Source organism: Petromyzon marinus, assembly GCF_048934315.1.
Source record: "Petromyzon marinus isolate PM22_M1 ecotype Great Lakes invasive population chromosome 80 unlocalized genomic scaffold, UKy_Petmar_22M1.pri1.0 chr80_unloc.2, whole genome shotgun sequence".
NCBI classification, from domain to species: domain Eukaryota; kingdom Metazoa; phylum Chordata; class Hyperoartia; order Petromyzontiformes; family Petromyzontidae; genus Petromyzon; species Petromyzon marinus.
The window spans coordinates 997,933-1,010,092 of NW_027422630.1; the positions used below are offsets into that span (position 1 = coordinate 997,933).

Sequence of the window (12,160 nt, forward strand, 5' to 3'; positions counted from 1 at the left end):
CGCAGCCTTGCCTGCCGGAGGAGCTCACCGATGGGACCTTGCCCAGATCGTTCAAGGATTTGTGAGCTCCTCACACAATCCAGCCTGGTTAAAACCAATACACACACAGAGTCACACATTCTCACTCACACACACTTACACAACAACAACAACCGCCATTCGCCACAAAGTGGCGGTGACGTCACCACGACGCTTGTGCCAGGCCATGTGCACCTTGAGGCCACTTGAAGTGTCGAACGCCCGCTGGCAGGAGGTCACGGGGCAGACCCAGGTGCCACGGGTCGACTCACTGAGATTACTGAGCTGAGTGGCTGATGCACCACCTGTGCCCCCAACTGTGCCACACACACACACTTACACACATATAGACTCACACTTACACACACAGACTCTCACACACACAGAAACTCACTCACTCACACTTACACACACACAGACTCACACACACACAGACTCACACACACACAAACTCACACACACACAGACACACACACAGACTCACACACACAGACTCACACACACACAGACTCACACACACACAAACGCACACACACAGACTCACACACAGACTCACACACACACACAAACACACACACACTGACTCACACACACTAACAAACGCACTCACACGACCCTCTATAAATTCTGTTCTCGTGGACCCTGCAATTAGCTCCCAACCAGCCAATTTAGAGCCAAATTCGGACGTTTAATCACCACCACCACCGCCGCCGAAATTCATTCAGCCACTCCCGACAGCTGCTCCAGCGCCTCCCATCATCCTCTTTGTGCTCAAACTAAACGACGACGACGATGATGATGATCATTCTCCCCGCGCAGGACGATCCCGCTGAGCTGACTTGGCCCTCTGTCAAACAAGCTACCTGATCCCACACGCGTTGTTGATTTCAGCTCAAGCCGCCGCGTGGCTGATAAGCAGCGTCGCCATATCTCTAAACGCGAGTTTCTACAGATTCATAGACACCCATAGAGACCCCCAAAAGACTCATATAGAATCATAGAGAACCACAGAGACCCACAGAGACCCACAGAGACACACAGAGAGCCATAGAGGCACATAGAGACCCATACTCATAGATACACATAGCGAATGGTCCATACTCACAGATCCATAGACACTCACAGATACTCGTGTAGAACCACAGAGACCCACAGAGACCCATAGAGACCCATACTCATAAATACACAAAGCGAATGGTCCATACTCACAGACTCACAGAGACCCATAGAGACCCATAGAGACCCACACTCATAGATAAACAGAGCGAATGGTCCATACTCACAGATCCATAGACACTCACAGATACTCGTGTAGAACCACAGAGACCCACATAGACCCATAGAGACCCATAGAGACCCACAGAGACCCATAGAGACCCATACAGACCCATACAGACCCATACTCATAGATACACAGAGCGAATGGTCCATATTCACAGACTCATAGAGACCCCAAGAGACTCGTGTAGAATCAAAGAGACCCACAGAGACCCATAGACACTCACAGCTACTCGTGTAGAATCATAGAGACCCACAGAGACCCATCAAGACCCAAACTACAACTATATTTGTCATGTTACCAGCTAAGGTCTGGTCCATCACCATCATCACCATCATCACCATCATCACCATCAACACCATCATCACCATCACCACCATCACCACCATCATCACCATCACCACCATCACCACCATAAACACCATCACCACCACCATCACCACCATCATCACCATCATCACCAGCAACACCATCATCACCATTAACATCACCACCATCAACACCATCGCCACCATCAACACCATTATCACCATCATCACCATCAACATCATCACCATCGACATCATCACCATCAACACTATTATCACCATCATCATCATCAACACTATCATCAACATCATCACCATCACCATCATCACCATCAACACTATTATCACCATCATCACCATCAACACTATCATCACCATCATCACCATCATCACCATCAACACCACTAACACCATCACCATCATCACCATCAACAACACCATCATCACCATCATCACCATCAACACCATCATCACCATCACCACCATCAACACCATCACCATCAACACCATCACCGTCATCATCATCACCATCAACACCATCATAGACACCCATACACCCACAGAGACTCATAGACACCCACAGAGACACATATACATCCACAGTGTGGGTGTGCAGGTGAGTGAGTGAGCGAGTGCATTATTGAGTGAGTGGGTGAGTGGGTGAGTGAGTGGGTTAGTGAGTGGGTGGATGGGTGAGTGGGTGGGTGGGTGAGTGGGTGAGTGAGTGAGCGAGTGGGTGAGTGAGCGAGTGGGTGAGCGAGTGGGTGAGTGTGCAGGTGAGTGAGTTATCGAGTGGGTGAGTGAGTGGGTGAGCGGGTGAGTGAGTTATTGAGCGGCTGAGTGTGCGGTTGAGCGAGTGGGTGAGCGAGTGCGTTATTGAGTGAGTGAGTGGGTGAGTGGGTTAGTGAGTGGGTGGATGGGTGAGTGGGTGGGTGGGTGAGTGGGTGAGTGAGCGAGTGGGTGAGTGAGTGAGCGAGTGGGTGAGTGAGTGAGCGAGTGCGTTATACTGGTAGGAAGGAAGTTGTGAACTGAGTGTACCAGCCTGCAATAGATTAATGTGTCCGTCCGTCCGTCCCCTTTCAATACTTTAACGAAGTGAAATCTCGTGCTGTTGGGTGTAAAATCAGCAATAGACAGCGCAGAGACTTGTCCTACCAGCCCACCCTGCAGGGACCTGTTTGAGTGAGTGAGTGGGTGACTGAGTGGGTTAGTGAGTGGGTGGGTGGGTGAGTGGATGGATGAGTGAGTGGGTGGATGGGTGAGTGAGCGAGTGGGTGAGTGAGCGAGAGGGTGAGTGAGCGAGTGGGTGAGTGAGTGAGAGGGTGAGTGAGTGAGCGAGTGCGTTATTGAGTGAGTGAGTGGGTGAGTGGGTGACTGAGTGGGTTAGTGAGTGGGTGGGTGGGTGAGTGGGTGGGTGGGTGGGTGAGCGAGTGGGTGAGTTAGCGAGTGGGTAAGTGAGCGAGAGGGTGAGTGAGCGAGTGGGTGAGTGAGCGAGTGGGTAAGTGAGCGAGAGGGTGAGTGAGCGAGTGGGTGAGTGAGCGAGTGGGTGAGTGAGTGAACGAGTGCGTTATTGAGTGAGTGAGTGGGTGAGTGGGTGACTGAGTGGGTTAGTGAGTGAGTGGGTGGGTGGGTGAGTGGGTGGATGGGTGAGTGACCGAGTGGGTGAGTGAGCGAGTGGGTGAGCAATTGATCACCCTCAACCGATGACGAACCACTGCATCGCACAGCCAACGGAGCTCTGGACTTTATTAGCACGCGGGCAGTACAGTAAATCTGAAGATACCAAGAAAATACTCTCATCTATATATAAAAAAACACACGCACACAAGTCGATCATTTGCACACGATAGTAAACAAATATCCAATTAGTGAATCGGACCAATTACGCGATTGCTGGGCAAGGTTCATAATCATCACCATTATCATCATGATCGCCATCATCATCATCACCACCATCATCACCATCATCATCACCATCATCATCATCGCCGTCATCATCATCATCATCATCGCCATCATCATCATCACCACCATCGCCACGTGGACATGTACAGTAGCAGCAGGCATCGTCAGGGTCGAGATGGAACCCACGACCTCCTGTATACCTGGCGAGGTAGTCAACATCTCATAGCCACTGTGATGATGATGATGAGAGAGAGAGACACAGACCTCCTGTATACCAGGCGAGGTAGTCAACATCTCCTAGCCACCGTGATGATGATGATGATGACCCATGACCTCCAGGTGAGAGAGTTTACATCTCCTAGCCACCGTGATGATGATGATGACCCATGACCTCCAGGTGAGAGAGTTTACATCTCATAGCCACCGTGATGATGATGATGACCCATGACCTCCAGGGGATGGAGTTTACATCACCTAGCCACCGTGATGATGATGATGATGACCCATGACCTCCAGGGGATGGAGTTTACATCTCCTACCCACCGTGATGATGATGATGATGACCCATGACCTCCAGGTGATGGAGTTTACATCTCATAGCCACCGTGATGATGATGATGATGACCCATGACCTCCAGGTGATGGAGTTTACATCTCATAGCCACCGTGATGATGATGATGACCCATGACCTCCAGGTGAGAGAGTTTACATCTCCTAGCCACCGTGATGATGATGATGATGATGACCCATGACCTCCAGGTGAGAGAGTTTACATCTCCTAGCCACCGTGATGATGATGATGATGACCCATGACCTCCAGGGGATGGAGTTTACATCTCATAGCCACCGTGATGATGATGATGATGACCCATGACCTCCAGGTGAGGGAGTTTACATCTCCTAGCCACCGTGATGATGACCCATGACCTCCAGGTGATGGAGTTTACATCTCCTAGCCACCGTGATGATGATGACCTCCAAGTGATGGAGTTTACATCTCCTAGCCACCGTGATGATGATGATGATGACCCATGACCTCCAGGTGAGAGAGTTTACATCTCCTAGCCACCGTGATGATGATGATGATGACCTCCAGGTGAGAGAGTTTACATCTCCTAGCCACCGTGATGATGATGACCCATGACCTCCAGGTGAGAGAGTTTACATCTCATAGCCACCGTGATGATGATGATGATGACCCATGACCTCCAGGGGATGGAGTTTACATCTCATAGCCACAGTGATGATGATGATGATGACCCATGACCTCCAGGGGATGGAGTTTACATCACCTAGCCACCGTGATGATGATGATGACCCATGACCTCCAGGGGATGGAGTTTACATCACCTAGCCACCGTGGTGATGATGATGATGATGACCCATGACCTCCAGGTGATGGAGTTTACATCTCCTAGCCACCGTGATGATGACCCATGACCTCCAGGTGAGAGATTTTACATCTAGCCACAGTGATGATGATGATGACCCATGACCTCCAGGTGAGAGAGTTTACATCTCATAGCCACCGTGATGATGATGATGATGACCCATGACCTCCAGGTGATGGAGTTTACATCTCCTACCCACCGTGATGATGATGATGACCCATGACCTCCAGGTGAGAGATTTTACATCTCATAGCCACCGTGATGATGATGATGATGACCCATGACCTCCAGGGGATGGAGTTTACATCACCTAGCCACCGTGATGATGATGATGATGACCCATGACCTCCAGGTGAGAGAGTTTACATCGCCTAGCCACCGTGATGATGATGATGATGACCCATGACCTCCAGGTGAGAGAGTTTACATCTCCTAGCCACCGTGATGATGATGATGATGATGACCCATGACCTCCAGGTGAGAGAGTTTATATCTCCTCGCCACGATATGAAACTAAAGTGGAACTAAAACTGGGAAAAAGGTGAACAGAGAAGTCACGGGGAGAGATGCATGGAGAGAGATGATACAGAGAGAGATGATTCAGAGAGAGATGTATGGAGAGAGAAAGGAGAGAGATGATTCAGAGGGAGATGATTCAGAGAGAGAGATGTATAGAGAGAGATGATTCAGAGAGAGATGTATGGAGAGAGATGATTCAGAGAGAGAGATGATACAGAGAGAGATGATTCAGAGAGAGATGATTAAGAGAGAGATGATTCAGAGAGAGATGATTCAAAGAGAGATGTATGGAGAGAGATGTATAGAGAGGGATGATTCAGAGAGAGATGTATGGAGAGAGATGATTCAGAGAGAGAGATGATTCAGAGAGAGAGATGATTCAGAGAGAGCGAGATGATTCAGAGAGAGATGTACGGAGAGAGATGATTCAGAGAGAGATGATTCAGAGAGAGATGTATGGAGAGAGATGATTCAGAGAGAGATTTATGGAGAGAGATGATACAGAGAGAGATGATTCAGAGAGAGATGATTAAGAGAGAGATGATTCAGAGAGAGATTATTCAAAGAGATGTATGGAGAGAGAGATGATTCAGAGAGAGATGATTCAGAGAGAGATGTATGGAGAGAGAGATGATACAGAGAGAGATGATACAGAGAGAGATGATTCAGAGATGATTCAGAGAGAGATGCATGGAGAGAGAGAAAACTGCACGGCTTGGATGATTAGATTCACACAGAGCACACGGATTAGTGATGGTGATGGTGGTGGTGATGACGGTGATGGTGGTGGTGGTGATGGTGGTGGTGATGGTGGTGGTGATGGTGACAAAAACAACCCCCTACCTCCTCGTGGTGCCGGATGGCAACGCTGTGTTGGACAGTGCCGTGGGGGGAGGGCCAACTCAGATTGGCCAATCCCCTCGTGGCATTTGTGACCACCACAGCGGCCAAACGGGGGCTCTGGATAAGTACAAGGGACTGGTGACCCCTCCACCTTCAATAAATTACCACAAACCCAGGACGGAATATTTTATTTATTAATAAGCTTGTTCCGGAGGCCCCGGGGGGACAGGCGTCTATGACGTCTCCTGGCCAAACCCCATTTGGCAGAGCTAGGAGATTGAATCTCTACCCTCGGGGCTACTCCAGAAACAACAAAAAACCACTACAGGTGGCCACGTGGAATGTTCGATTGCTCAACGCGGAGGAGAGGCTGCCACTCCTCTGTCGGGAGCTGGACCAGTACCGCCTAGATCTCTGTGGAATTCAGGAGGTCCGATGGTTCTGGCTCCTGCCACCGTGAGGGGTGGACAGTCCTCTACTCAAGGCAGGAGACTGCCAAACAACATGGAGTGGCTCTTCTTTTGAACAAAAGAATGAAGGGGGCGTGGGAGCATGGCGGTGAGGTGTGGGAAGCTGTAAGGCCCAGGGTACTTTGGGCTCGCCTTCCCATCAACCGGAGGCGAGGAGTGGTGGTCGTGGTTACTTATGCCCCCACTGAAGATGAACATCCGTGGAAGGATGCAGGCATAGCCGATGAGTCAGATGGCTTCTATGACCTCTTGTCACAGGTGCTAGCTAAAGTGGCCCCTCGGGATAGAGTCATCTTGTTGGGTGACATCAATGCCCGAGTTGGTCATGATGCTGGCACCTGGTCTGGAGTGATTGGAAGGCATGGGCCAGATCAGCTCAATAACAACGGTAGGAGGCTGCTAGATGTTTGTGCAGCCCATGGGTTTGTAATTACCAACACGCTGTTCCGGCATTGGCGCATCCACACAACATCATGGATGCATGCCGGGTCTAAGAAAGAACATCTGCTGGACTACATAGTGATGGAACAGCAGATGCAGGCACATGTCCTTGACACCAGGACCTACCGTGGAGCTGATCTGCTCACTGACCATCGACTTGTCATCTGTAAGATGCGCCTGCCATTCTTCCACTCTGGTGGTGGGTGTACACCCAGGACCCCATTCAAACCCAAGGTGGCCTGGTCTCAGCTAGCTGATGAAAGTTGCAAGTGAGAATTTAATCATCACTCATGGCTGGGGTTGGCATCGTCCTCCACTCGTCCAGATGTCGAGGAAAAATGGGCCAGGTTTAGGACTGTGGCTCATGCAGCTGCAATGGCTGCTTTGGGTACACGGTCCAGACCTCCCCAGAGACCCTGGCTGACAGAGGAGGTGTTCAGCATGGTTGAGAAAAAGCGACAGGCCCACTGTCATCGGCTACAGAATCCCACGTCAGAGAATGAAGAGGCTTACCGCAGCCTTCGCTCGGAGGTTCGGAGAGCTGTGAGGCGCTGCAAGGAAGGATGGTGGTCGCGGGTTGCTGAGGAGATGGAGTCTGCCTCATGTAACCTGCAGCGCCACACCTATTACCATCATTAGGGGAAAAAAAAACGGTGATCCAATCTGCAACCCCCAGGAACAGGTTTGCAGATTTGCTGAGCATTTCTGTGAGGTCCTGGGGGAGGGGAAATCCATCGGCATGGAAAACAACGTGGGACAAAGTGGGGATGACCCTGCTGAGGCTGCTGTGTCTCAAATATTGGAAGAAGAAGTCACCCCCTGTGAGTGGCTGGCTGAGGTGCCATCTGTTGAGGAAGTGCTGAAGGCGATCCAGAGTCTGAGACCGGGAAAGGCCCCCGGCAGAGATGATTTCCCAAGCGAAATGCTAAGGGAGGGTGGCGTTTGTGCACAGACTGCCCTACATGACATCATAGCAATAGTCTGGACCACTGGACGGGTTCCACAGGGTTGGAAGGATGCCCTGGTGGTCCCCATCTTTAAGAAGGGGGACCGCACAGACTGTAACAAATACAGGGAAATCTCACTCCTCAGTGTACCGGGAAAAGTTCTGGCAAGGATTATTCAACATCGCCTTGCCAGGCACGCTGAGGAGAGGCTTGCGGAGCCCAATGCAGTTTCAGGAAAGGGCGGGCCTGCACAAGTGCCATATTTTCTGTCCTTTTGCTACAGCAGAGGTGTAAGGAATTCCAACAAGACCTACATCTCTGCTTTATTGACCTGGTCAAGGCCTATGATACCATCAGTAGGCCTGGGCTCTGAGTTGTTCTTCGTGCTTTTGGAGTCCCTGACCCGCTGCTCACGATCATTAAGGACCTTCATGATGGTGAGCGGGCCCGGGTAAAACTACGTGGCTGGGAGTCAGAGCAAATCTCTGTTCACCTTGGAGTGCGACAGGGATGTCCTCTGGCTCCCACATTATCTCACATCTTTGACGACCACGTAGTTCATGAAGCTTTCGATGGCTGTACCAGAGGAATCTCCATTTGGTACAGATATAATGGGAGGCTGATCGATGCCCAGGTGCGGTCAAGGGATGGCTCCCTATTGCTCAACCACGTTATGTATGCTGATTTGGTAATAGCTGCTCAGTCAGAGGAGGAGTTGGAGACGCTGCTGCTGAGACTGGAGCGTGCCACTAAGAGGTGGGGCCTTACCATCAGTCCCACCAAAACTAAGCACCTGCCTGGGTATTTTGTACCATCGGACACTCCACCCCCACAACTCCCAATAGGTTATAGGGCAGTTGTGGAGAGAGTGGAGAGTTTCCCATACCTGGGCAGTATGCTTATGACCGGCTCCAGTTTAACAGCAGAGGTCTCACTCCGAATCAGTCGAGCGGCATTATCTTTTCATTGGTTGCGTAACGCTGTGTGGAAGCTACATGGTCTGTCGCTCCGCACTAAGCTTCAGGTCTTCTCAGCCACGGTCATTCCCTCCCTTCTCTATGCTTGCGAAACGTGGACCACCCTAATGGAACATCTTCGCCGGTTAGAAACATTTAGGCTGGCCTGCCTATGATCCATCCTGGGTTTAACCAGGCTGGATTGTGTGAGGAGCTCAAAAATCCTTGAAAGATCTGGGCAAGGTCCCATCGGTGAGCTCCTCCGGCAGGCAAGGCTGCGATGGCTGGGTCATGTAGCCCGCATGCCCAGCCACCGCATGCCGAAACAGCTTTTGTTCAGCCGGATCGAGGGGGCTAAGCGGGCGCGGCACGGGCTAGAGAAGAGATGGAGTGATGTGGTACAGGAGGACGTGGAGCTGAGTGGACTTGCCGATGACTGGTACCAGCGGTGTCAAGATCGGCCTTTGTGGAGGAGGCTCGTGAAGGACGCTACTGTGCAGTTGGAGGCAGTCGCCCTCCAACAACAACGGAGGGCGGAGGAGCGACGCTCACAACAATGAGCGGAGCGCCGGGTGGCTAAAGCACAGCAGGTTGGCTCAGTAGGGGGCACAGGTGGTGCATCAGCCAGTCATCTCAGTCAGTCGACCCGTGGCACCTGCTGGGTCTGCCCCGTGACCTCCTGCCAGCGGGCGTTCGACACTTCACGTGGCCTCAAGGTGCACATGGCCTGGCACAAGCGTCGTGGTGACGTCACCCCCACTTAGTGGTGAATGGCGGTTGTTGTTGTTGTTGTGAGTGATGGTGGTAACGGTGGTGATGGTGGTGGTGATGGTGATGATGGTGGTGGTGATCATGATGGTGATGATGGTGATTGCTGTATCTGTGATTAGGTGTAATCAACGTGGGGGTGAGGGCGAGGGAGGTGGTGAGTGGAGTGGTGAGTGGGGTGGTGAGTGGAGTGGTGGGTGGAGTGGTGAGTGGGGTGGTGAGTGGAGTGACGAGTGGAGTGGTGGGTGGAGTGGTGAGCAGGGTGGTGAGTGGGGTGGTGAGTGGAGTGGTGAGTGGAGTGGTGAGTGGAGTGGTGAGTGGAGTGGTGAGTGGTGGGTGGGATGGTGAGTGGGGTGATGAGTGGGGTGGTGAGTGGTGGGTGGGATGGTGAGCAGGGTGGTGAGTGGAGTGGTGGGTGGGATGGTGAGTGGAGTGGTGAGTGGAGTGGTGAGTGGTGAGTGGGGTGGTGAGTGGGGTGGTGAGTGGGGTGGTGAGTGGAGTGGTGAGTGGAGTGGTGAGCAGGGTGGTGAGTGGAGTGGTGGGTGGGATGGTGAGTGGAGTGGTGAGTGGAGTGGTGAGTGGTGAGTGGGGTGATGAGTGGGGTGGTGAGCAGGGTGGTGAGTGGGGTGGTGAGTGGAGTGGTGAGTGGAGTGGTGAGCAGGGTGGTGAGTGGTGGGTGGGGTGGTGAGTGGAGTGGTGAGCAGGGTGTTGAGTGGTGAGTGGGGTGGTGAGTGGGGTGGTGAGTGGGGTGGTGAGTGGAGTGGTGAGTGGGGTAGTGAGGAGCTCCTCAGGGTGAGGAGGCGCCAGCCCTGGGTGGTGACGTCACTGATCCCTGACTGTCAACACTCGCAGACCGCCCATTCCACTGTCACACACAGACACACACAGACACACACACACAGACACACACAGACACATACACACATACACACAGACACACAGACACACACAGACACACACACAGACACACAGACACACACACACACAGACACACACACACATACACACACACACACACAGACACACATACACACACACACAGACACACACACACACAGACACACATACACACACACAGACACACAGACACACACACACACAGACACACACACACATACATACACACACACAGACACACATACACATACACACACAGACACACACACACAGACACACATACACACACAGACACACAGACACACACACACAGACACACACACACAGACACACACAGACACACACACAGACACACACACACACAGACACACACACATACACACACACAGACACACACACAGACACACACACACAGACACACACACAGACACACACACACACAGACACACATACACACACAGACACACAGACACACACACACACACAGACACACACACAGACACACACACACAGACACACACAGACACACACACGTAGACACACACACACACAGACACACACATATATACACACACAGACACACACACACAGACACACACACACACAGACACACACAGACACACACACACACAGACACACACACATACATATATACATACATACACATACATACACACACAGACACACACACATATACACACACACAGACACACACACAGACACACACAGACACACACACAGACACACACACAGACACACACACAGACACACACACATACACACACACAGACACAGACACATATATACACACACACACATATACACACACACATAAATACATACATACACATACATACACACACAGACACACACACACATATACACACACACAGACACACACACATATAAATACATACACACAGACACACACACAGACACATATACATATACACACACACACAGACACACAGACACACACACACACAAACACACATATATATACACACACACAGCCACATATAAACACACACATACACACACAGACACACACACACAGACACATACACACACAGACACACAGACACACACACAGACACATAGACACACACACAGGCACATAGACACACACACAGACACACACATAGACAGACACACACACAGACACACAGACACACACATAGACAGACACACACACAGACACACACACAGACACACACAGACACACACAGACACACACAGACACACATACACAGACACACAGACACACACACATCTATATGAGTCTTTGTGTATCTCTACGTATATCTATGAGTCTCTATGTGTACTGTATATGAGTTTGTGTGTCTCGCTGAGCCCATGTGTGTCTCTATGAGTCTCTGTGTGTCTCTATAAGTCTATATGAGTCTCTGTGAGTCTC

The 12,160-nt window shown here is 51.1% G+C and overlaps 1 protein-coding gene across 1 annotated transcript in view; it reads right to left on the reverse strand.

Moving 5' to 3' along the window:
• Positions 1-3,334: 3,334 nt before the first annotated feature.
• LOC142908342 (uncharacterized) overlaps positions 3,335-12,160 on the reverse strand; it is a 66,658-nt gene continuing 57,832 nt past the window's right edge. The window contains exon 10 of the mRNA XM_076058902.1: positions 3,335-10,711. Coding sequence (XP_075915017.1) covers positions 10,634-10,711 — 78 coding nt within the window. The 3' untranslated portion in view covers positions 3,335-10,633. The remainder of the gene's footprint in view (positions 10,712-12,160) is intronic.